The following is a 26,295-nucleotide window of genomic DNA, read 5'->3' as shown; positions in this document are numbered from 1 at the left end:
AGTCAATTCTGGTTTTATTAAACTCAGCAATGTAAGCACCTCATAAAATAATCTTCATCAATACTCCCCTGCTGGACTCACACATTTCCACTGTGGAAGTGTTGCCGATTAGAGCTGCTAAGGCAATGGGCAGAAATCTCCTGTTGTATTGCCTTTGGTGTACTTGTGTCCCTACTTGTGAATCTGTGATTATCCCTCTTTTCCAACAAGGGTTTAGGGCAACGTGTGTATGTGGAGATTTACTCACAAATGGAAAGTTATCCTCTATTAAAGTCAAACTCTACTGGGGTCATCTCCCCCACCCTGAGAAGACCATCTATCACCCCAGTGCATTGCTCTAATTGACCAGACCGGGCCAAGAGGAGCCCACACACATATGCACGAAGACGGTTACATTTGGAGACTGGATATCATCTTTAATAATGCCACAGCCCAACATCCTTTTTGTTGCTGCGGCAGATTGTGATCGTGTGTGTACATGTGTGCGTTCCTGAACAGATGAGGGCCCAGCAGAGACTCCCACGCGGGTCTCAGCCAACAGCTCTGTTGAGCAGCAACTGGAAAGCCGTCTCCACTGGCCTCCCGCCTCCCTTCCTCCTGGGTCACTTTTCGTGCACTCTGATTGAAAGGCCGAGGAATGTGCCAGCCCAGATTAAAGGACTTCTCAGCACAGATCAGTCTCCAGCCCCCGCTCCTCACTGCCTCTGACCAGACGGATGTCGCTGGGTAAAGCACAGACTGCTAGGCAAAGGTGGACAACCTGCTCCAGCCTTGGTCCCCATGTCACACTGGGGCAGCACCACAATGACCCAGCCCTGGGCAGACAATCCAGAACTACTGGGGTCATTTGACTAGTTTCTTTCAGAGATAATCAGGACGTAGCCCAGGCCCTTCCTGGGGCCAGCCAAAGAGGGGCAGACTCAGCCCCTGATAGCTACACGGGCTGTCATTTCCAACCCAAACCTAAAAGCCTGCCCTCCTGCCATCTCCACTCTCCAATTCCCTCACACGCCTAGTAGGTCCACAGCCCAGACATGGCAGGGGAGATCAGCATGACGGTGGGTTCCAAGGAGGCCATGAGAGGCCCGGGCTGAGCTGGAACTGCAGCCGTGTGCCAGCCTGAAGCCAGCCCTCTCCCCCATGGTCACCGCCAGCCAGAGCTCTTTGAAGCCAGGTGGGACCCCACAAGGCAAGGCAGCAAGTTCTTGGCCTAGTGCAGAGGGAGAAAACCAAACTGGCTCCACCGTCCCACCTCCACCTGCTCTGTGCCTTAGGAAGGCAAGGAGCCCAAGTCCCCAGGACAGTGGTATCAGCTGTTGGGGAAGCACCGTTGTCCAGGTGAGGCCTCAGGCCGGAAGCTGTGTTTGTTCAGTGGACTCGGGTAGTAGGTGGTCGTGTACACATTGGTCTGCTGCAATGGGTAGAAGTTGGCTCTGTCATCGGGGATCAGGTTATTCTTATTCAGGGTCTGTGGGAGAAGGAAAGAACAAGAGAGGAAGGGGTGAAGGGAGAGACGGGGAAAGAGGACAGGCCAGAGCAAGGAAATCAGGAGCCAGTCAATGAGAGAACGTCTGGCTGCTGACACAGTGTTCTGCTCACCATGTCACTGTTCTCTCCTGAGTGCCCAGCCTAGTTATGTCCAGCGTAGGGCCAGGACCACTGCACCCTTCACCCTGCCCTCTGCTTCTCCGAGAGGACTCCCACCTTGAATTCCATGGGTGTGTACTTCTCATTCTTGGGGGCACCCCCGCCCTTGTAATGCAGGTGGTTGGGGGTGGCGGGATGGACGAGCGTGGACTCCTGGGACTGGTGCCGGCAGTGCTGGCAGTACAGGTACACCGCCAAGGTCAGCAGCCCAGAGCCCACGAAGCAGGAGATGCCTGTGGCCACCAGGTGGAGGAGACTGAACTCTGGGAGAGGGAAGAGACAAGAGGTAAGGAAAGGGCCACTGTGAAGACCCCCAACTGCCCCCCAATAGGAGGCTCTGAGACATAAAGGGAAGGGCTTTGAAGCCAGAGTCATCAGAAACAGGAAGGCTGTGTGGCCTGTCACCAGGGGCCTGTCTCACAGGACCACCTGTGGCTTGGGTCGGAGGAGGCAGCCAGTGGTGTGGAGTTGGGTGACTCTTCTTGAATACAGACTTGACCACCACTTCTTAGCTGAGGGGCATGGATGGAATTGCCCAGACTCTCCTACACGTGGTCTAAAGCAGTGCGGGACCTCAACAAGGTTTGTGGGTCTGGAGCGAGAAGTGGAGAGACTCCAGGTTTCAGAGTAGGTGGGTCTCCTCCTTGGGGTGGGGGGGGGTGCGTGGATCATCATGAGGTGGGGCAGGTTCCTTTTACCTCCACAGCCAGTGGCCTCATCCACACTGGAGGCAGGCAGGATCACTGCAGGAAGACAAGCAGAGTGGGTGTAAGAGGCAGGGAGCAGAGGACGTGAGTCCCTCCAGGGCGGTGTGTGTTGGTGTGTGTCTCGGAGGACCCCTGGGTCAGCGCCGACCTGTGGGACTGCACCTGGAGACCTTCATTTCCCTTGGTCTCCCCCCAGGCCCCACCTCTGAGAAAGGTAGGCCTTTCCGTCAAATGAGGACGTGCAAAGGCCCAAAGTGTGCGAACCTCCCACCCCGGCATTTCATCCTGCACCCCGCAGGATGCTTCAGAAGGGGAAGGAAGCTGGGGCTCAGGGCAGGAAGGGTTGGTGTGAAGGTGCTGGCTCCGAGACCTACCGGGCATCTCCCTGGAGGGGCAGGGGCGGCTCTGGCTGCTGTTTCCAGCACAAGTGCTGGGCCCGGGGACCAGCTCCTCGCAGTACCGGCCACGGCTTTGGACTCCATCCTCCGTGCATGCACTCCACTCAGACCATGGCGACCAGCCTTCTGTGTGTTGTGGGTTGGGATGAGGTTAACCACCCAGACCCCCTTAGTGGGGATGCGCAGGCTCCACATTGCTCCCCAGGCCCTGCCAGATGCACTCCGTACCTGGGCAGGCCTGTGTGGCACACAGCGCCTCCTCCGTGTGCAGCCCGAGACAGATGTCCTCGCCCGGAGAGGGGGCGGGGCTGCTGCAGGAACGGGTGCGTTGATAGTGGCCGCCACCGCAGGAGGCTGAGCATGGGGACCAAGAGGTCCAGCAGGACCAGGCACCCCGCACTGCAAGGCGATGGGGTGGGTGAAAAGGGGCTGCAGGTGCAGGCATGGCCGAAGACAGTCTTCTACCCCAACCCAGGCTAGGCCGCTCAGGGCCACACTGCCCTCAACATCCGCCCTGCCCCAGCCCTACGGTCCACTGTTAGGGAGTCCCCCTCCCCTCAGGGGTGGCAGGAGAAATGCAGGCTGCAGAGGGGACACCAAAAACCAACTTCGCCTCAAATCAAGCTCCTTGTCTAGCTAACCCATTAAAGGAGAGAAAACAGCGACACGGAGGGTGAGGAAATGCCCTGGTCCCTGCGAGTAGCTGCCGTGTCCATGTTCAGGGCAGAAAATTGCTCTGGGGGCCCTGTACAGAGTTGGCAGGGAGGAGAGGTCTCCAAGCAGGAGTTAGTTGTAGCCTGGGGAGGCCTGCGAGTCTCCCCGATGGGGGTTCCCTGGGCGAGGGGTTCCCTGGGCCAAGATTCCTTAGTGGAGGGTTACCTGGACAAGCTTGGGGGTTGCAGTCCTGGTACTCGGCAGCATCACCCACGCACGGCAGGCCCCCGTTGCGGGGCTCCGGGTTTGTGCATGTTCTCTTGCGGACGCGGAAGCCCAGCTCACAGTCTCGGGAGCAGGAGGTCCACGGGCCCCAGGCGGCCCAGCCCCCGCTCACCGTGTGCGGGGAGGTGCCCCCGCTGCGCAGGAGCTCCTCCACCAAGGCTGGGGGGATACAGGGGGGCTGGCCTCAGCCACAGAGGGCTCCCACGGCAGCCCAAAGGCCTCCCGCCTTCTTCCAAACCGCACATCCCCTCCCTGCCCCCTCCTCCCCCAGCTCTCACTCCCGGCCCCGCCCCATCGCTCTGGGCCTGGGAGGGAGGGTGGCGGGTGGGGAGACGCAGGGCTGTACCGTCCGTGTCGCAGGCTCCAGAGCCGTCGGCGGGGCAGGTTCGGGTCTCCGTCCTCCTCCGGCCAAACTGCAGCCCGTGGGGGTCGGCCAGCGGCGCGCGGCACGTGAAGCGGAAGCGCTGCTCCTGCCGCGCCCCGCCCTGGGTCACGTTCACCGGTAGCCAGGGCGTCCACGGCGTGTTGCGCCGCACTTCGGGGCAGCCTTCATGGTTGCAAGTCTTGAACTCCTTCGGGAGGAGGACTGGTGCTGTTGCACAGCCTCGCAGCCCCAGGCCTGTCCCGCGCTCCGCCCCCCCCCCCCCGCCCCTTCTCTGCACTCCCCTTGGCTCGAGGTCCAGGCATCCCGCGCCCGCCCCCGGCCCGGCCCTCACCACGCCGCAGCCCGGGCAGGAGTTGCCGTTCTCACAGGCCCGACGCCGCGATTGCACACCGCTCCCACAGTGGCTGCTGCACTTGCTCCAGGAGCCCCAGGATGCCCAGAAGATGGGCACCGGGCAAGGCGTGTTTTCGTTACAGAACCTGACGGGGAGAGGGGGAGGAGTCGTTACTCTAGGGAACGGGCACCCCTTTCCCTATGAGAGGTCACTGAGATTGCGAGACTGGGAAAACGAGGGTCCACTGGACCACCTGGAGAATCCAGGCCACCTTCTAGGGGGCCCGGGAAGTCGGCGACCTCGGGGCTGGCTTGTCGCAGAAACCAATAGCCACGCCCTAGCTCACCGCTCCTCCCGGCTCTTGCCCACGCAGATGCGGCCCCCGTGGCGTGGAGCAGGGTTGCTGCAACTTCGCTGGCGGACCTGGAATCCAATCCCACAGGAGGTGCTGCATAGGGCCCACGATGACCACGGTGTCCACGCCCCGTTCCTGGTGGGGCCGGAGGGGATAGAGACAAATGACCCTCTGAGCTCTAGCTTCTCAGATCTAATCACATCTGCACAGATGGATTTTGTATTGTTGTCAGGAAGTGCGATTGACAGGAGATAGTTCCTAACCAGGCCTTCTCAGGAATGACTTATTCATTCATTTGTTCACTCCTCAAACATGCATTGAGAGCCTTCTTCCATATATCAGGCTGTGCTTAGGGTTAGAGCACAAAGATATACCCACATGGCCTCTACTCGCAGGGGAAAAGGACATATTCTCTAGAGAAGGCCTTTGCCATCTGCAACCTTTGTTTCAGCCTTGTTGGTTGGCAGACCCTGGTATTCAAACCCATGCTCTCTCCCCTGTTCTACTACTGCACATGCTTTGCTCCAACCTCAAGACACCACCCACTCTTGTCTCCTTTGCCCCTAATTTTCAAATTTTGGCACTACCAATTACTGGCTGTTTAAGGCTGGGCAAATTACCGAAACCTTCAGTGCCTCATCATACTCTTATCTTTAAAGTAAGGATAATGACTGTATTCCTACCCCATGAGGTTGTGATGGTTAAGTTAATAAATGTAGTGTATATAAAATTATTTTAAGAGTGTCAAGAATTATGGGTTATTTATTTTAATCACTTTAGGGAGTCCTCAGGTAGTAGGCAATGTGCAAGCTCTCTCTCTCTCTCTTTCTCTCTCTCTCTAAATATATATATATAATATGATCTCATTTAACCCTCCCAACAACCTTCAGGGTGGGCACTGTAGCCCTCATTTAGAGAAGCTCAGAGTGGTTAGGTAGCTACCACCATCCCATGCTGTCCCTCCTGTTTGGGACTGCAAGGCTTGTTGAGGATATGATCTGGCTAGGGATAACTCCCATGCCTCTTTGTATGAAGAGCACCGCAAGGCAGAAAGTTCTCTCCCACTGGAGTGGAAACTCTCCCAGGGCTCATGTTTCCTGCCTCAGACATCAGCCACCTGTCCAGTGCCCTGCACAGCCCTGAAGTGTTTTCTGTCCCTTAGTGCAAACAGCTGGCTGGGGATGCCCCGTTCCCTCCATCCCCCCTCCCCCATTCCAAGGCCACCGCCAGCAAGTCCTGCGTCCTCACATACCTGGAGCAGTTGGCAACGTGGATGGCTGGCCCCAGGCAGTCACAGCCCCCACAGCGGGGTCGGGGGGAGTCACAGGCCCGGGCCCGACACAGGCAAGAACCTGAGTTGTCCCCATCTAAGTGCTCACACGGTTGCCATGGTGACCATGGGCCGAAGCCCCCATCCCGAGTCACATTTCGCACCTGAAGACACACACCAGGAGCAGGACCCTGTCACACAAGGCAGGGGCAGGGAAGGTACAAGGTCCCAGGGCTGTGGGGACACTGATGGAGAGTCAGGGCCTGAATTCGGGGGAAGAGATCCCTGGTGGGGGGTACAAAAGGGTTCTCACAGGACATGCTGTGATGTTCTGGGTCCAGAGGCTCATGTTGGAGCTGTCCTCAAGCGTGCTGCAACGTTGCTGCTTCCCGTCCCAGCCGCAGTACGGGTCCCGTGCCCCCAGGCATGCCCTGCCAGACAGAGGTCCAGAGACTCAAGCCCAAGAATACACCTGGACACTCTCCTCTGGGCACTTCTTTCATTCAGTTGTCCTCCACAATAATAACGAAGTTCACTGAGTACTTACTGTGTGCCAGGCATCATTTTAAGCACTTTAGAAGCATGAATTAACTCAATACAACAACTCAATGCAGAAGGTACTCTTATTATCTTCATGTTACATGGAGGAAACCCAGAGCCGACCATGGACTCACACTATGGTGCTCCAGAACCCACACACTTAGCCAAGAGATTACTGCCTTCCCTGAGTCTGGGTGCCCCACAGTCCTCATCTAGGGCCACAGGTGAAGATGTGGTGAACAGAAATCCAAAGAGGTAGTTCCTCCCTGCTAGACACTATGATTATAGTGATGGAAAGGCCCTTACAGATGATCTGGCCCAGTGGTTCTCAACCCTGGCTGCACGTTAGAATCACTAAAGGAGCTTTTTAAAACAAATTTCCTTCATTAAAAAAATATAGTAGTTATTTATTTATTTGGCTGCACCGGGTCTTAGTTGCGGTGTGAGAGATCTCTGTTGCGGAATGCGGGCTCTTAGTTGAGGCATGTGGGATCTAGTTCCCTGTCCAGGGATCGAACCCAGGCCCTCTGCATTGGGAGCGCAGTCTTAACCACTGGACCACCAGGGAAGTCCCTAAAGGATCTTTTTTAAAAATACTGATACATGGGCCCACCCCAGACAAGAATTTCTGGGTGGGTGGGCTGGGGATTTAAAAGCTTGAGGGGGGGGCTTCCCTGGTGGCACAGTGGCTGAGAGTCCGCCTGCCGATGCAGGGGACGCGGGTTCGTGCCCCGGTCCGGGAAGATCCCACATGCCGCAGAGCGGCTGGGCCCGTGAGCCATGGCCGCTGAGCCTGCGCGTCCGGAGCCTGTGCTCCGCAATGGGAGAGGCCACAACAGTGAGAGGCCCGCGTACCGCAAAAAACAAAAATGCTTGAGGGTGATTCTAATGGGAGCAAGACTGAGAATCGCTGGAATCCATAAAACAACCTTTTCATTGTACAACGGAAGAAACAGTCACAGAGAAGGGAACAGGCGTTTCCCCAGGATCACGCAAACTGTACGTGGCAGAGCTGAGGCGAGAACCTAGACCTCCCCACCACACTCTTCCCCTCATGCACCTGCTTCCCAGCTGGAGGCTGTGTCTTACTTCACACACTGAGTGAACGTGAACCCGTGCCTCAAAACACAGGTGCAGGGTCAGGGGACACCTGGGCATAGTCCAGGGTCACCTGGGCATCCACACGTTTGTGCTGCTCAGTGGCAGGGCCCAGAGTCCAATGCACTGGCATCATAAGAATGAGCTCAGGCTGGCATGAGCCAGGGGTCACATCCCAGGTCCCCATTATTCCTAGGCAGGTCTATCTCAAATGAGCCCGGAGAGGTAACGGTTCACACGCTGATGCATGTCCCAAAGCCCCCACTTCTCATAACCCAGGCTCCTCTCTTCCCTTTTCACTTCTGACTTAGTCATTGTATCCTCTACAGTTTTTAACAACAACAACAAGAGTTAAATCTCTACTGGTAAGACTCCAAGGAGGGGAAAAACAATATGGGAATTGTGGAATCGGGATGTGCTGTCCATTGCTAAGTAAACAGGATATCAGATTCTGGAGCCTGAAGGAAGTTCCCTCCAATACCCAGAGAGCCCACTGCCAACCTCAGGGGATTCGCTGGGTCCCTTCTGCCTCCTTTCGCCAATTTCCACCCTCTCTGGCCAGGTCTGGCTGCTCTACAGCAGTGGGCCTGCTGCAGAGGGTCTAGGAGAGCACTGAGAGTGAGAGTGAGGCAGTAATTGGAGGTTAGAAAGCAGAAGAAGTTTGGGGTTAAGGAGGTGCTGGATGACAAAGAGGGTGGGGGAGCCCATGCGATGACATGAGTCTGCAGAGGGATTTTCCTTTGGACAAAGGGGCTAAGGCTGCCCAGGGCTAAAGGGATACACAAAGGAGTCAAGGGGCTGCCCCTTTTGGTGTCTTCAGGATAGAATCTTTCTTTTCTCTTGAAACTTCAGGCAAAGTCACCTGTCAGGTGAGTTCTTTATTTTCAGTGAGTTCAATAGACCAAAGAGAAAAGAGCTTATACAGAGACCTTATAAGGAAGAGGGTGGGGCTTCCCTGGTGGCTCAGTGGTTGAGAGTCTGCCTGCCAATGCAGGGGACGTGGGTTCGAGCCCTGGTCTGGGAAGATCCCACATGCTGCGGAGCAACTAAGCCCGTGCGCTACAACTACTGAGCCTGCACTCTAGAGCCCGTGAGCCACAACTACTGAGCCCATGTGCCACAACTACTGAAGCCTGCATGTGTACAGCCCGTGCTCCGCAACAAGACAAGCCACCGCAATGAGAAGCCTGCGCACCGCAGTGAAGAGTAGCCCCCGCTCATGACCTCCGATAAAGGAGGTGATGCATGGGGTTTCAGTGAGTGACAGCCTCTCTGGACCCCAGTAAACATACCCTGGCCCACCTGGGAATCCAGAACACTCATCTGTTTCTCAAGACTATGTTTCCATTTTATTCTCTCAAGGACAATTTGTGTGAATTATACAACGTACGGGTGCTCGTATTTTCATTTGGGATCAATGGTTTGATTTAGCTGTGTTTCGCCAGCAAATACATCAAACTAGACATCATAGTACTGAATACAATACATGTGCAAAAGTAGTCTCAGCATCCTGTGGTTTTGAGGTTCTGCTTACTGGCTGACATTTGGGTCAAATTTGCTGCTAGCAGATTCAGCCAATCAGAACTCAGTAAAGCCCACTCCTGAGTGTATTTCCTTCAGTTCTCAGAAATGGGCATCAAACTCTAGAAGCATTGATATGGCACTTTATAAGCAACATAGATTAAATAGCTTAAAAAAAAACTAGCCATGACGAGTGATTAATAATAATAATAATACATACATATATACGATTCTATCCATCAAAAACAAATGTCTGCCAGTAGGGAGAATGGATGAGAGCAGATAATTTGAATTGATCTACACAAGATAAAAACAGAAGATTCTGGAGGAATGCAATTTGCCTCATGCTACTTCTTTCATCTAGGGCCTAACCAGTTCTAGAACAGTTGTTCCCAGTCTTGACAACAAATTAGAATCTCCTGGGGATCTTTTAAAAGGCTTAAGCAAATGAAACAAAAATCCCTCCTATTTCCAGGCCTTCTGGACTGGATTAAGCCCAGGCACCAGAGTCTTTGAAACACTCCTCAGGTGATTGCAATGAACAGCATTAGAACTGCTGTTCCAGGGCCACTTTTGTCAGGGTTCTCAAGCCAAGAGATGAAGTGCCTTGTCTTTCCAATCCATGACAGGATAAGAAAAGAGTGAAGAAAAACACAGAGTAGATGCTGGCCCCAGCCCCTCACTCAGGATCCCTTGCCCTCAGCCTCTCCTGCTCACAATTCTCCCAGAGAAGAAAGAGGAGACCAGATTCTCCATGGACACGCCTGCCCTGCCCTGCCCCATCCTGGCCGCCTGAGGGGACCTGCGAGACCCCCCTGGCACCAGCGCCTGAGCTCTTTTCTTCTCCACATTTGCTGCTTTTGGCCAAAGGCCACTCCAGAGCTTCGAGAGCAGAGAATATTCTTAAGAAAATTAAAGCTCCAAGCACAGGAGAGTGAAAGTGTCTCTGACTATAGGAGTGGGTGGCAGTTTAGAGTTCCTTTCATAAAAGCAGCCATCAGACCAATAATATATCATCATGTCTTTTTTACTGCAGTGTCTCAAGCAGCCATTACAAAAGGCAACAGGTTCATTTCATGGGCTCTAAAGCAGGACAGAGATGGATGGTGAAATGTGCAAGCAGGCGGATTCCAGCACTGCATAGCAAGGGTTTCACAATGGGAGCTGTCCAGGGTGGAGCTTGGGAGCAAGTGGCCATTACTTAAGATGGTAGTGGAACGGGGCCCAGAACCCCTGCCAGGGAGGGAGGTTGGGATAAGCTGGCAATAAGGGGCCCCTCCCTCCAGGGCAGCATGAAAGGCGTGCTGGAAGGAGGAAGGAGGCAGTTCTCCATGCATAAAACACCTGCTTTGTAGAGCCAGTCAGCCATTCACTCGCTCTGCTTGTCCTCCTGTGAGCACCAGTCTCTCTGGCCAGGCCAGGGTCCTGGTCGTGCCCCATGGGGCTGAGGTTTGCCTGAGTGAAAGGAGGGTGCTGGAGACAAGCCCCTGGATTCTGGACAGAGGAGGGGGCCTGAAGGGGCCTCTGCTTAACCACCCTCAGCTTCCTGCCAGCTTTGGAAGGAATGAGGATAGACGCAGGAAAGGTCTCTCATGGGACACAGTAAAACCCCGTGACAAACTGCCTCACAACAGCATACATTCTGATATAGTGTGATGGGCAGTTGGCTCCCAGACTCCCGGAGCGCACAGCTTGCTGGCAGCACGGGCTTACTCTGGTCATTTTAGAACTTTGCAGTAATGAGACCGCACATTTTAGATCCACCTATAGCTTTATGGCAGGGTTTCCACTGTACATATCAAGGCCTCTTATCCCAAACTCAGGAAACCAAAAGTATCAGATGCCGCGCTGACTTCTGTCTACCTTGCTGTTCCACCTGGCCACATTTCGCGAACTCCCTGTCCCGTCTGCAGCACCACGTGAATGGGGAAACGTCTGGCATTGTCCCTCCTCTCGTTCCACTGCAGACCCCATCACGTCATATCTGGCCTAGAGCCACAGCAGCTCACGCTGGCCAACCATCTGCCCCGAGACAATGCTGCTCGCCACTGTCTGATTGATCTTTGTAAGACACCTATTCACACTGCCCATCACACCACTCCCCCGTTCAAAGACCACTTCAGTGCCTCCAGTCACAGGATTCAAGTCAAAATCCTCCCTTGGCATTCTCAGCTGGCCTCAATCCACTTTCCAGTCCCATTCCCCACTCCTCTCCTGCACCAGCCTGCTCTCAGGCCAAGCAATCAATCAACTGCAGGATCAGTCATGTGTAGCAGGCCACTTTGTGGCTGGGGCTGGGCATGGTCCCCTGGTGGAGCATAAAAAATACTGGGACATTGGACTTGCCTTCAAGGATTTACAACCTCTTAAAGAACACGGTACATGTGAAAAGTTTAATAACGACACAGCAGTTAAAGAAGCACATAAGAGAGAAATGCCATGCTTCATTGCCAAGCAGTGCTGTCTGTATTCAGCATCACAAATCCCGAGACTCCAGAGAGCCCAGGAGACTGGAGGGCCCCTAAATGCATTTGCGGAGATAAAAAAGGAATAAGGACACTAGCTACCAATGATGACTCGCTGGACTAGGCACTTCGTGAGCATTATTCCCGATCCTTACAGCTCCTCTGCCAAAAGTAAATACCATCTGCTTCATCACATTTCCCCCTATTTTCCCCAGGAGAAAGCCACAGCTCAAAAGGTTAAGTAAGTAACTTGCTCAATATCATATAGCTGGCAGATGACGAAGCTGAGATGGGGTCCCAGGTACATCCAATTCCACCACGCAAGTCCCTCCCATTATACCCCATTGTCTCCCCACATGTCAGATTCAGGCCAAGGTCTCTCTCCCCAGCCAGACTTCTAGAACCCTGAGGGAAGTGAGAGTGTTCCAGACCTATTTCATCTGCCTCCCTCTTCTCACACCGACAGCCCCGTGAAGTGCTCTGAGCGTGGGAAGGCTTCGCAAATGTTCGGTGCTCTGCTGATGGAGCCCTGTGCTGGGGCTGAGGGAAGCTTGGGTATCTGCCCACTGTGCTCGCCTCCCCCCCACTCCCTGCTGTCACACCACGACCTTCTAGCCTCCTCCCTGGCCCTCCAGGCCTCTGCTCAGATCCCAGCACACTCCGCCGGGGCTGGAAAACAACCCTTGGCAGCCTGGACGCCATTTGTCTCCCAAATCTTGAGGACAGATGGGCATAGCCAGGAGGTCCCTGTGTTGCAAAGGCCACAGAAGCCCACATGGCTGTGGCTATGCCAGCTAAAGGCCATTTTTGAATTATCTCCAAAATGAACAGGTGCAGCTCAGGGTAGCCTCACGTGCTTAGGAGTCTGAGATACATGTGCATTTGGCTTTGGAATAGGCTTTTGTTTCCCCCTTAAACGTCAATGTCATTATTGCCAAATTTGTGAATCCACCTGAAGCTAAGGTATGGAGAACTGATTGCAGAAGCTGTTGGGAAGACAACGTCCCATCTCCACATGTTTCCTCACCTCCAACCCACCCATGCCAGGCCTTTCTGCCTCTTCTAAGTGGGGAAGTTACAGAAGCAAACTTGGGGCTGACTCAAAGTATCATCTCCTATCTGCCCTCACATCTGCATAGCAAGTGCTGTGATTTCAAAGATAAAGACCACTCTCTGAACTGAAGGGACTGAGAGTAAATCACGTGGTCTAGAGATGGCCACCAGGCCCTAACTGTGGGCTTGACAACAGGGATAACGACAGCCACCACCGTTTGCTCAACACATATATTCCCCAGGTGAGTGATAAGTGGTTTCGGCAGATTATCCCACTTATCCTTCACAAAAACCCTGCAGAGATTTTATGAGGAGGAAACCAAGGTTCAGAGAGGTTAAATGACTTGTCCAAAGGCACACAACTGGAGATTGCGCCAGGAATGCCATCCCAGGACGACCTGACTCCAAAGCTCCACCTCTTAAGCGCCAGCTCCCAGTGCGATCGGCAGGCATCTGCGTCTGGAAGCGCACCCGCCCGGCCGCCTTCCCGCGGCGCCCGCTTACCCCTGACTGCGGTAGGCGGCACATCTCTCCAGCGGCACCCGCAGCACGCCGTCACTCAAGCCCACGAAGAGTGCGCGGGAGCTGTGCAGGATGCGCAGGCTGCGCAGCGGCTCCCGGCGCCCGGGGGGAAGCACGTGCAGCTCCTCCAGGTAGCAGCCGCGGAGGCTGCGGCTCGTCGTGGACAGCGCCTTCAGGATGGTGCCGGACTCTGGAGGGGCCAGATCGGGGTGGCCTTAAAGGCCCCGGAACCTCGCGGCCCAGACCCTGCCGCTCAACCTCCTCCCACCCCGAGCGCCGGCCGGGCGGGGCGGCCTCACCCGTGCCGATGTAGAGCACGTGGTAGAGCGTATCCTTGGCCTGCACAAGGTCCACCACGAGGTGTGAGAAGCGCACGCTGTCCTGGGTGACACAGGGCTCGGGTGTCACCGGCTGCACGGCCTCGCTCATCAGGAACAGGCGCTGTGCGTCCTGCAGGCTTCGTTCCGTCAGGTTCTCGTTGGGGCCCACCTCGGGCAGGGTGCCGCACTGCGGCAGGGAACCGGGTCACGCATGGCCAGCCGCCGGGCTGCCGCGGTCCCGTATCCCTCCTTCCTCGCAACCCAGACTCTGATTCTCCAATCCCTTCTCCCCGCCCCCCAAAATCCCCCACTAAGTGCCCTGCACCCTCTTCCAGGAAGATGTCTCATCTTTGGGAACTAAGGGAAAATGAGGCAGGGAAGACAGGATGAGGGACCTACCAGGGATGGAGAAGAGGACAAGGAAGATGAAAGGGGGGCTGGATTATCTAGAAACGGATCATATGAGTGTGGATAACAAGTGTCCTGTTATTTCATGCTGTCGCTGTAGGTGCCCCTCCCCCATGTTGGGCCAAGCCCTGCCTTCCTTCTCCCATGTCCCTATCAGCTCAAGGTTCTTATGCCTTCTAAACCAAAGCTGGAAGGCAACTTCCATTTATTGAGCACCTACTACATTCTACAGACCACCTCAGGTGCATATCAACCCTCCAACGTATCTATGAGGTCGATGGTATTATCCCCATGTGCCAGACAAGGGTAAAGAGGCTCAAGGAGGTTGAGTGACTTGCCCAAGGTGACACAGAGAGGGCTAGATCTGGGTCAGGACTGTACTACTGAAAAGCCTGAGGTCTTACCCTGCTCCATTCTGCCTCCTGGTCAGGAAGTTGGATGGATATGCAAATCAACCATCTGCGTTTTCTCTGTCCCATGGCTACTTCCCCTTCTCCACACTGGGGATGCTCACACCACCCATGGCTGGGCTCTGACCAATCCTGGCACTCAGAGATCCTCCAGGCATTAGTACCCATACTGGGTAGACTGCAAGCAAACTCCAGCTAAAAATCCTTGAATTCTGGCCAGATAGCTTGTGATTGCTCTCCTGGTTCCCTACACTGAGTAGAGCCGATGTCCCCCCTCCCTGCCTCTCTGGAGGTGAGGGGTCATATTTAGAGATGGCTCAGAGCAGGCTCCCTTGTTCTGCATCCCACCCACTCTCCCTTTCTTGCTCCACAGTCTTGAGGTTACCACCCTCTTAGGGAACCATCGCAGATCCCACAGATGGGCATAGATCAGCAAGGACACATTTGGTGGTTGCACTAAGTAGTTGGGAATCAGCTTGCAGTTGGTAGTCTGGGGGAGGGTGGTATGTGAGGAGAGGGAAATGGGAGGAGAAGCTGTACCTGGAAATTGGGGATGGGGTTGGTGATGGGGAGCCAGGCAGCCCTGGGGTTCTCCTGGTAGCGAAACGGGCCATTGAAAGCCTGAGAGATGGCACTGAGGTTGAAGGCGCAGACAGCAGATGCGGCAATGCTGTTTCTGAAAGGCAAGAGATGGAGGCATGCTGCCTTCCCTGGAGGCCTTGGCACCTTCCCCTTAAATCCCATGGCCAGCTGTCAAATCACAGCATGGCACAGCTCCAAGGCTTACTAGGCACCTATGATGACTCTGGTTCCTTCCGCACCACAGGGGTATCACAGAAGGAGGAAACATGGTTTTCACACCGTGGAAAGCCTCCGGTAAAGAAAGACCCACTGATGAGAAGCACCGGTAGATCCTTCTGTGCTACCTCCTCATCCCCTTCGTTTATTCAGTGGGAGGGTCAAATAAAGTCAATGGTTTTCAAACATTTTAGTCCCTGGCTCACTGTAAGAAATATATTCTATATTACAGCTCAGTAGGACACACACATACATATTTGCAATGAATTTTCATGAAGCAATGTGTACCCTTACTAAATACATTATACTCTGATATTTTTATTCCGATCGATTCTGCTTTATTTATTTTATTTTAAAAAAAGAGGGCTTCTCTGGTGGCGCAGTGGTTGAGAGTCCGCCTGCCGATGCAGGGGACACGGGCTTGTGCCCCAGTCCGGGAGGATCCCACATGCCACGGAGTGGCTGGGCCCGTGAGCCATGGCCGCTGAGCCTGCGCGTCTGGAACCTGTGCTCCGCAACGGGAGGGGCCACAACAGTGAGAGGCCCGCGTACCGCAAAAAAAAAAAAAAAAAAAAAGAAAACGCAACAACAACTTCGTTGCCAAACCAGTAATCTATGCTGCAGCCCACCACCCGCAGCCAGATGACCTCTCAGATCCCTTTCAGTCATGGATTCAGACGTTTCTATGAGTCTGATGTGGGCAGTTTGGAGAGAGGATACCACTGCACCAAGTGTTTCCAGGGCTGTTCTCTGCACTCAGTCCCTCTCCCAAATGTGTGCATTTCGCTCCCCTCTGCCTGGTCGCAGTCCCCACTGTCTCCTCCAGGATGCTGCACTGTCCCTGCAGCCCGTCCAGTCTCCTCCGATCCATTATCCACACAGCAGCCGGAGTGAGTGTTACAAAATGCACATCTGAGCTAGTCCCTGTCCTCCTTCAAACCCTCCAATAACATCTCCTTACTCTTAGGATAAAGATCAAAACCCTTAAAGCAGTCTACAAGGCCCTTCCAGGCATAATCCTCCCATGCCCACCCCTCGGCTGACTCTCCCGTCTTCACCTGCCAGGTTCCTGCCACACGGGTCTCCTCTCAGTTCCTCCAACATTTTTTCCCACCCCAAGCTTTGCACATGTTGTTCTCTCGGGCTGCAACGCTCCTCTCCCCTAGCTACAGGATAATTCCCAGTCATCCTGTAGATGTCACTTTCTACAGGAAGCCTTCCCTGATCATCGACCCTCCACACTGATCACAGCTTCTCTGCACACTGCCCTCTGTAGGATTTATTACAGTTAAAACTGGCCCTTCTCGAGAATGTAAGGTCCTTATGGGCAGAGTCAGGGCTGCTCTTGCCCACTGGTGTGTCCCCCATCCCCCTGACCTCCACCATGACAAGAACCTGGGGCATGGTGAAGGTGCACAATATATAAACAATTTGCAGTCTACACTAATGCTATTTTCCCTTGATGCGTCTGCAGTGACTCCTGCCCTGTGCTCACGGCTGCCCACCTTCTGCTGCTGACAGCGGGCTGGTCACTAAGTCCCCGCTGTCAGCTCATGGCCTGTGTGGGCTGTGCTGCATGTCTGTCCCCTGGCTTGGATGGCTTCTCTGCTCCAGCTTCCCGGCTTTACTCTCCTCCCTGTCCATCCCCTTAGACTATCCTTCCTGTAGCTAACCTGGCCCTCATCCAGTGCCTGCTATCTGGGGCCCTAGGTAAGCAAACTCCACTCTATGCTTCATATGTTTCTGTCCTTACAAAGAACCCAGCACAGCATCCTGTACAACAAATGTGCTTCTTGGTCTCTGCCGCCCATTCAGCATTCTCTATAAAAAAATCACCTGAATGGGTCAGCCTTTAAACAGAAGAGGCTGTGGAAGGAGGGTCTCATGATCTCCATGAGGGTTACCCTTCCTCACACTTAGGAAACAAAAGGGGCTCTAATTCCCAGCCTGGGTTTTCCAGGGCAGTCGGGATTGCCAGAAGACTCTGATCGATTTAGCAGGATCATGGAGTCCTGAGGTTGGAAGGGTGAAGAGTCCCCTCTGAGCCTCCCCGACGGGAAGCTGCTGGACCCTCCTGAGGCTGCCATCCCCTCACTGAAGGCAGCCTATTTCGCTTTCATCACCAGCAAGTTCTTCCTTCCCGGAGCCAAAATCCAGCTCCTTTTACTTTCTTCATATCTGGCCTAGGCCTGCCCATCACAGCAACCCAGAACAAGGGCTCACCTCTCAGGAGGCAGCGAGTCACAAAATCCTCAGAGGACCCAGTGCAGAAGGCACAGCAATCCCCATTTTACAGAAAGAGAAACAAGGGCTCAGAGACGGACCTGCCCAAAGCCATCAGGCTTCGAAGCAGTTCAGAGTGCATTCCTGACATCCGGGGTGGGGGGAGGGCAGGGACTCACACATTAGTGGTGAAGACCCCGTAGATGAGGTCCTGCTCCGGCAGGTGGAAGGCACTCTGCAGCTCGTTGTAGTAGAAGGGGACCTCACCCGGGCGGGAGCAGTTGAGCCGGGCCTTCATGAACGTGGTCCAAGTGTCCTCCAGCAGGAACCGGCCCCCCATGTCATTCTTGCACACGCGGGCCACCCGAGAGTACACGGTGCGTCCACAGTCATGCTCCACCGCGTTCTCCCGCAGCAAGAAGTACGCGAACAGCCCGATATCATAGGCTGCTACAAAGTTTGGCTCTGGGGGCAGAAGAGGAGCAAGGGGTGGGTCAGGCCAGGAGGAAGGAAGGGGCAGAGTTGGGAGTACTCGACTACTTCCATTTCCTCCGATGGGCATCCTGACAACCCCCCACCAGCTTGGTGACCTGGGGGCTCTAACCCTGTTCCCACCTCCAACGCAAAGTGCAGTTATAATAATAGTTAACATGGATGACTGAGCGCTCACTGTGTACCAGACACTGTTATAAGTACTTTATATGGATTAACCCGTTTGGTCCTCTTAACAAGCTATGAGGTATATACTATGATCGTCCCCATATTACAGATGAGACCATTGTGGCACAGAGAGGTCAAGTACTTGCTCAAGGCCACACAGCTCGTTAGTGGAGAAGCAGGGATTCAACTCCAAGGGGCAAGAAACTCAAATCACCCTCCTCCGATCTCTTCTTTCCCATAACCTTTCCTCCTCATCAATTCCTAACTCTTTCTCTCCCTTCGTAGCCTGCCCTCTATCTGCTCTGGGTCCTCAGGACATCTGTGATTTCATCCACAGTCCCTCTCCAACATGCTGTGGTCCTTGGGTGACCATCTGCCCCACTTTGGTTGGGCAGGAAGGAAACTGATGGGGGTCAGGGTGGGTTGGCTGGCTTAGGACCAGGGGAGCCCCCCGGGGCTGGATCTCCTTACCATTGAGCCACTTGGAGTTATACTGGGCGGTACGAAGCGGTGGCCTGCTGCCCAGGCTGCGGTAGATGGCGGGGTCCCGACCTGAGAAGTCGATGACCGTGGCTGCGTAGAGCTCCCCCTGGGAGGAGATGACGGCTGTGGAGTTGTGGCGCGGGTCGTAGGGGCAGCGGGCCACACCGTTGATCTTCTCCACGGTCCGGCTGAGGTTCCCCACCTGGGGATAATGGGGAGATGATGTGCTTTTCCCCGAGACCCTGGGGCTGCCTGTTCTTTCCCCGCCAGAGTTTTGTTTCCTCCTGGGTCCCTGGTCTCTCTAGGCCTCTGCTTCCCTCCCCCTCCCCCTCACTGCCCACCCCACAGTCCCTCTGAGGGAGCAGCCATCATGGAGGGGAAGGTGTGCCAAGAGTCAGGGCAATTGCCATAACTGCCTCACCTCTAAGGTGAGGTTGAATTTTGATGAACAACGAATAATTTTTTAGTGTAAGGATGCCCCCAATCTTGCCTGGGACATACTGATACTAACATACTGTTTGTTTTTTACCTGAAATTCAAATCGAACTGGGCATCCTTTTCGTTTCGGTTTTTGTGTTGAACTGACAGCCCCATTCCCAGGCTGTGTGCCTGAGTGAGGGAACCTCTTGGTGTCCCCCTCTGTCTGCCGGACGCTGCACAGCCCTCACCTGTCTGCTGGAGCACACTGGCGAAAAGGCATTTGTCCCACACATGAACACTTTCCGGCCAGTGACAATCAGGACTCGCACGTAGTTCTGACACTCCTCCTGAAGCAACAAAGGGGAAGTAATAGAGGGACGAGCTCTCCAGCTGCAGAGCTGGGTGTCTTTCCGTCACGCCACTGCACCGCAAATATTCGAAAGCACTCTGCTCCAGATCCACCGCACTCTGAAGCTGAGGTTGCATCTGTGGATGTCTCCCCTCCCCCCACCTCCCTCCCGGGCCAGCTCCCTGCCTCACCACCCACTCAGATGCTCAGCCTGCATCCTCGCCTGCACCAGGAGCCCCTGGCTCCTCCAGGCTGGGCCTCTCATGCAGGTGGCCTCGTGCCCACATGGTGCCCCTCCATCCCTACAACCACAAGCCTCCCGCCGGCTCTAAGCCAGGCCCCTGGCTGCCAAGGCCACGTACCTCGGTCTTCCCTTTGCTTTGGCAGGAGCGGCGCGTGTCCTCGTTGGAGGCCCACTCTGTGGCCTGTGGGAGGAGCACACAGACATCACACGGCTGTGCCCCTCACAGCCAGAGCAGGCAGCAGCCGTGGCTGGAGAGGACAGAGAGCTGGGAAAGGGCCAGCCACGGCCTGCAGGGTAAGGTTCCTCTCACAACATCCACGTGGATCCGGCAGGGCTGCCGGACTCCTTACCCCTAGACAACCCCTCAGCCCAAAACCCTCTACACCTGCTCGGGTCGGGGAAGCCTGGAGTAAAAACCGCCTTAGCCCACATCGTCCCCACGCGGCTCTGGCCTGGGACCTCCCCACCCCTTCCTTCCCCAGGTTAGCCAAGGAACTTTGAGTGGCCAAGGACCTTCATTCCCACCCCAGGCCCTGAGTGGGAGATCGGAATTGTGCCTCCAGTATGTGCCAGATGTCCCTCGAATGAATGGGAGGCAGGGAGGGAGGAAAGGCTAGATCGGCCAATCTTAGATACAGGAGATCGATTTCACCTGCCCACTCCAACGCTGCAAAGTTCTGCGTGACTTGCCGCTGGTATGTGGTAGAGCAGAGATTGGAACCCACATCCCTGGTTCAAAGGCTACATGTTTTTTTCCTCTTCATCCCACTGTCTCAAGGACCTAGGACTTCCCCTTTCTTACTTGCTACCCTCGCCCCACCTCTGTACAGGCTGCTTCCTTGTTTCCCTGTAGTATCACTCATGCTCTATCGTGGGGTCATGTTTTGGGGACACAGCTTCCACTCAGGGACTCAAAGGACATTGCATGTTCTCCAGTGCCCAGGGCTTTAGGAGAGGGCTGTCCCCACCAGAAAACGCTGCTCCCCTTCATCTGTTCTGCCTATACTCTCTGAGAGCCCTCCCAGTCACCGAAGAGCAGCTGGAGGGAGAAGTGCTACCCTTCACGTCCAGGCAGTGTCCGCCCTGGAGTGTGGCTCATCATATACTTCTGGGTCACATGTATAAACATGAACTGCCCACCTGTCCTGGGAGAGGGAGCCCTGAGCAAGCAGCTCCTCGATCCAAATGGGCAAACAAAAAAAAAAGAAAAAGAAAAAGAAAGAAAAACAACCCACCTGCTTTTAATTTCTAACAAAGCTCCTTCTAGGCGTGCAGTCACTGCCTGCCGAGCTCCAGGACCCAGGATGTGGGAGGGGAAGAGGTGCTGGGAGCTGGAGCGGCTGGGCTGCTCTCTGCAGTCCAGGCTGCAGCTCACCCACAGCCCCAGGGCGCCTGCCTGGTGGGGCAGTGGGAGGGCTGACTTCTGCAGACCCTGGATTTGGGAGCTGGGTGGTGAGTTTGGTCATGCCTCCATCAGATCGATGACCAGGCTGGGCTCATCCTGCCATGCCAGGCCTGGAGCTCAGGTCTCTGCTCCCAGAACTTGGAGAAGGGCAAATGACCCTTGGCATCTGGCCACAGAGCCATGGGCTTCTGGCCAGGAACAATGGAGCCATTGTCATACTCAACACCACATCAGCTCCAAGACTGAGCCTGATGTGAGAAGAAAGAGGGATATGAACAAGCAAACTCAGGGCCTCTGGGGGCAGAAAAGGGCAATGACCCACATATACTGCCGATGTCCAGGCCTAAAGCTCTGGACAGTGGGTGGCTGCAGGGCGACTGTGTGGACAAAGGGCCCTTGGGGTCCCTGAGCACCGGGGCACTTTAAAGGGGTCAGCCTTATTTCTAAGGGGGTGGGAAACCCATTGTGAGGGTTGGGGCTCATGGGGGACAACTGTGTACAATCAAAAGGTGTAGACAAAGTCACATGGAGCTGAGCACCAGGACAGGCACTTGACACACCTCTCTCTTCATTTTACAGGTGAGGAAAATGAAGCTCAGAGAAGTTGAGCAATTTTCCCAAGGTCACAAAGCGAGTAAGCAACAAACCCAAGATGCAAACGCAGACAGCTGACATTAGAGCTAAGCTCTCTCTGTTACATCCTGCAGCCTCTCACAGTGAGTAGATTTCTCAAACCAAAAGTTAGAACATATGGCCTGAAAAGAATATGTATATTTATAATGACAACAGCACAGAACAGGCTTGAGTCATTTTATTTATTTTTATTTTAAAAAATATTTTTATCAAAATAATGATGCGCAGAGTTGAAAAAGTTAAATAGTATGAAAAAGTAATTTAAGAAGCCCCTAGCAACCGACTCTTCCCACACCCCAACCCCATTTCCCAAGGAAAATACTTTAGACTCCTTTAGCTATTTTTCTGTATGTGTTTTTTTAAAAATCCAATTTCTCAAAAATATGTGTCATGGGCTTCCCTGGTGGTGCAGTGGTTGAGAGTCCGCCTGCCGATGCAGGGGACATGGGTTCGTGCCCCGGTCCGGGAAGATCCCACATGCCGCGGAGCGGCTGGGCCCGTGAGCCATGGCCGCTGAGCCTGCGCGTCCGGAGCCTGTGCTCCGCAACAGGAGAGGCCACAACAGTGAGAGGCCCGCGTACCGCAAAATAAAAATATATATGTGTGTCAATCTCAGACTTCATCTTCTGACTTCCTGTTACGGAGGTGAAGATTTTTTTCCACTTACCCACCCCCATTTCTCCCCACCCCAAAGCACACATACATTTCCCCTCTCCCTGTCCTCCCATTATAATTATGTAATATTAATTATTTAATATTTTAATATAATTATTTAATACTTTAAAATCAACACTGGTATTTACTTTATTGTGAATGTGTGAAAATTGTTCACTGCTACCAACTAGAACCCCAGAGTTCACTGAATGTAAGACACCATCTATCGTAATAGGAACCATGAAGAAAGAAAACATACTGCCGAACTCCTTTATTACTTATATTTTTAAAGTAAGTTTATTGGAAGTGCTCTTATTTAGATATATATTTAATCAGATATTAATCTTGTGCACACAAAAAAGAAAAATGTAAGCAAAATTAATTAAACATTCTTAAACCTTCTCTGAATTCAGAGTTCATCTCTTCTGAATCACTTTTCTATTGTCATCAGTGCTCATTTTCTGTTGTTTTGTTTGTTTGCTTGTTTTAGACTATCGTTTTTTGAACCACCCAGGAAGCCAGTGATGCAGCAATTCTTCAAGAGTATTCCTCTCTGGTTTCCAGAATTTTCTTCCAATCATGGCCCCCATTCTGCAGGTTGGATGCTGGCACCTTCTTGATCTTACCAGCAGGTGTCCACAGAAGGTTTTCTGACCAACCAGGACTCCTAGTTCCTCCTCATATGATTCTAAAATGGTTTGTGGGCTGAGATATCAATGGGTGGCTGTTGCTGGGTGAGAACACCAGGAATAATGACCAAGTTCACACCTTCACAGGTAGAGACAACTCCATCAGGACTGTGGTCTGGCCAATGGTGACTGTAAGATGCCTTTGACAGAAAGACATGGCCTGACTTCAGACTCAGTAAAATGTGAAAACATATGCCTCTGAGAATCAATGAAATATACCTGTTCTGATGAGGTATCCTTTCTTGACCAACTTTTTGTTTTTCCTGGACTGAATAATTGTCTTGATTTTCTTCATTGGCTTGTTTTACAACATACCTATCACTGATTTTTCCCTAATGCCCAACAGTCCCTCTCAATATCATCTGCTAACTGTACACACAAATGGTTCAGATAACCTATTAATTCCCATTCTCTTCCTCCTGCCAGCCTCCAGCCTCCTGCCCCAGTGTGACCTGGTTGCTCTTGAGGTCTCCTGTTTGGCTGTTAACCTGGGACTTACCTCCACTCCTCTCCTGTTTGCTGAATCCTGTGTTTCCCCTTTCTTGAATTACTTGCTTATTTTGGTAGAACACATCTCCAGTATCTTCCTATGAAAAGGAACATGGTAGATCAATTTTTAAAAATTCTTGCATGTCTGATTCATTCTATCTTCATACTTGATTGATCATTTTGGTATAGAATTCTAAGTTGAAAATAATTTTCACTCAGAATTGTAAAGGCATTTATTCCTCCATTGTCTTCTAGATTCCAGTGTTGCTACTGAGAAGTCTGGTGTAATTCTTATTCCCAATCTTTTGTAGTGATCGTTTTCTTTTCCTTTTTCTCTTTAGAAAAAAAAGCTAAAAGCTTTTAGAATCACCTTTGATAACAGTATCCTGAAATTCACAGTGATGTGCCTTAGTGCAGGGTCTCTTTTGGGAACTCAGTCAGCCCTTTCAATGTGAAGACTCATCCTCTATTTTGGCAAATTTTCTTATGTTATTTCATCCATAATTTCTTCCTCATTTTTTTCTCTGTTCTCTTTTTTGTAACTCTTATTAATCCAATCCACTGTTGGCCCTTGTGCATTGATCCTCTAGTTTTCTGTTATTTCTCATTTTTTCTCTGTTTTTCATTTCTTTTTTTTTGTCGTTCTAATTTCTGAGAGATATTTCTTCAACTTTATCTTCTAATCCTTCCATTCAATTTTTATTTCCCCAATCACTTTTTAAATTTTCATTTTTAATTTAATGTTTTATAAACAAAATGTATTCTTATATCTCAGAAGATTCTAATTAGTTTTTAAAATTAATTTACAAAGTGTTTTCTTGTATGTCTTGCATTGTCCCTGTTTCTTACAGCTTCCTTCATTCTGTTTGCTTGTTTGTTTTGATCTTTCCCTTTCCCTGTAGAGGCTTTCCTCAAATGTCTGGTGATTTTTGGCTATTGATATTTTAAAATAAATCATTAACCATTTCCCACTGAAAGGAGCCAAGATTTCTTGGAGTAACGACTAATTCTAGGTCTGGGGCAGGAAATGTACAAGGTGAGCCTAGATATCTCCTCACACCAAATAGTAAGGAAGCAAAGACCACTAGGGTCATAGTGTCACAGGGCCAGGAGCCAATTTGAAGAGGCCCCCTACTGGCGAAAGATGGGATAGTCGTGAGAGATAAATGTAATAGGTTGCAACACCCACAATGTTTAAAGCCATGAGTCTGTAATAATAATAAAATTAAATTAACTGATCATCATTGACAGATACTTCCAAGCCAGTTCATTATTTGAAAACTGGTGAATAAAGACAGAGTATCAAATATTTATCCTGCCTTTTCTATATGACTGTATCATTGGCTAATCAAATAGGAGATGAGGAGAAGTTTCTCCTTGTAGAAGTAGTCTGGCTAATATACTGTAATACCTAAAGAATTAATGGATCTGGGAAACAATCATCAATGGCTGCTAACATTAAAAAAAAAAAACAGAGAAAATTGGATACTATGTACCACCTAAAAAAGTACACAATAACACCTCTGAAGTAATCTTGCCAGAATCTAAACTAAATAAAGTCTTTAAATCTAACAATCAATTCACAGATGATACAGGGAACAGAGGAATACATTAAATTGTACCATTTGGATTACAATCAGCAAAGTCAGGATTGTGGGAAACACTATAGAACAAATGACCAGTTTTCTTCAATAAATAAATTGCACAAAGAGAGAAAAAGAAATATTGTTCTAGCCCCGTACCCCATCAGTGCGATTTCACCTTTCCTGGAATCTCCAAATTTGGAGGCTCACCAGTTGGGTCTTTAAAGAAAGGGTCTTAAAGCAGGAGGCATAACCCTCCCAGACTTCAGACAATACTACAAAGCTACAGTAATCAAAACAACGTGGCATTGGCACAAAAACAGACAGATGGATAAGTGGAACAGAATAGAGAGCCCAGAAAAAACCCCACACCGTAGGGTCAATTAATCTTTGACAAAGGAGGCAAGAATATAAAATGGGAAAAAAGTCTCTTCAGGAAGTCGTGCTGGGGAAGTTGGACAGCTGCATGCAAATCAATGAAGTTAGAAGACACCCTTACACCATGCACAAAAATAAACCAAAACAGCTTAAAGACTTAAACATAAGATATGACACCATAAAACTCCTAGAAGAGAGCACAGGCAAAACATTCTCTGACATAAACTGTACCAATGTTTTCTTAGGTCAGTCTCCAAAGGCAATAGAAGTAAAAACAAAAATAAACAAATGGGACCTACTCAAACTTACAAGTTTTTGCACAGCAAAGGAAACCACAAACAAAATGAAAAGACAACCTACGAACTGGGAGAAAATATTTGCAAATGATGCGACCAACGAGGGCTTAACTTCCAAAATATGCAAACAGCTCATGCAACTCAACAACAAAAAAACCCAAACAACCCAATCGAAAAATGGGCAGAAGACCTAAATAGACATTTCTCCAAAGAAGACATACAGATGGCCAATAGGCACATCAAAAGATGCTCAGTATTGCTAATTATTAGAGAAATGCAAATCAAAACTACAACAAGGTACCAGGTCACACCTGTCAGAATGTCCATCATTAAAAAGTTTATAAATAACAAACGCTGGAGAGGGTGTGGAGAACTGGGAACACTCTTACACTGTTGGTGGGAATGTAAACTGGTGCAGCAGCTATGGAAAAAGTATGGAGGTTCCTCAAAAAAACTAAAACTAGAGTTGCCACATGATCCAGCAATTCCACTCCTGGGTGTATACCCAGACAAAAGTATAATTCAAGAAGATACATGCACCCCTATGTTCACAGCAGCACTGTTTACAATAGCCAAGACATGGAAACAACCTAAATGTCCATCAACAGATGAATGAATA

At 51.8% G+C, this 26,295-nt stretch overlaps 1 protein-coding gene across 4 annotated transcripts in view; it reads right to left on the bottom strand.

Moving 5' to 3' along the window:
- Positions 1 to 401: 401 nt before the first annotated feature.
- Positions 402 to 26,295, bottom strand: part of SEMA5B (semaphorin 5B) — a 118,250-nt gene continuing 92,356 nt past the window's right edge. For 2 of the 4 annotated variants that reach the window (XM_060150475.1, XM_060150474.1), the window contains 18 exons: positions 19,668 to 19,730; positions 19,205 to 19,303; positions 18,525 to 18,738; positions 17,573 to 17,858; positions 14,913 to 15,048; positions 13,534 to 13,741; positions 13,217 to 13,424; positions 6,349 to 6,466; positions 6,018 to 6,199; positions 4,757 to 4,900; positions 4,408 to 4,555; positions 4,038 to 4,263; positions 3,632 to 3,850; positions 2,981 to 3,151; positions 2,729 to 2,878; positions 2,346 to 2,390; positions 1,705 to 1,910; positions 402 to 1,468 (listed from right to left, as the gene is read on the bottom strand). In XM_060150475.1, coding sequence (XP_060006458.1) covers positions 1,310 to 1,468; positions 1,705 to 1,910; positions 2,346 to 2,390; positions 2,729 to 2,878; positions 2,981 to 3,151; positions 3,632 to 3,850; positions 4,038 to 4,263; positions 4,408 to 4,555; positions 4,757 to 4,900; positions 6,018 to 6,199; positions 6,349 to 6,466; positions 13,217 to 13,424; positions 13,534 to 13,741; positions 14,913 to 15,048; positions 17,573 to 17,858; positions 18,525 to 18,738; positions 19,205 to 19,303; positions 19,668 to 19,730 — 2,982 coding nt within the window. In that variant the 3' untranslated portion in view covers positions 402 to 1,309. Of the gene's footprint in view, positions 1,469 to 1,704; positions 1,911 to 2,345; positions 2,391 to 2,728; positions 2,879 to 2,980; positions 3,152 to 3,631; positions 3,851 to 4,037; positions 4,556 to 4,756; positions 4,901 to 6,017; positions 6,200 to 6,348; positions 6,467 to 13,216; positions 13,425 to 13,533; positions 13,742 to 14,912; positions 15,049 to 17,572; positions 17,859 to 18,524; positions 18,739 to 19,204; positions 19,304 to 19,667; positions 19,731 to 26,295 lie in introns of all 4 variants that reach the window. The other 2 variants (XM_060150472.1, XM_060150473.1) reach the window with 2 other exon arrangements.

Source organism: Lagenorhynchus albirostris, chromosome 5 (genome assembly GCF_949774975.1).
Source record: "Lagenorhynchus albirostris chromosome 5, mLagAlb1.1, whole genome shotgun sequence".
Classification (NCBI taxonomy): domain Eukaryota; kingdom Metazoa; phylum Chordata; class Mammalia; order Artiodactyla; family Delphinidae; genus Lagenorhynchus; species Lagenorhynchus albirostris.
This window is presented reverse-complemented; position numbering and strand designations above follow the sequence as displayed.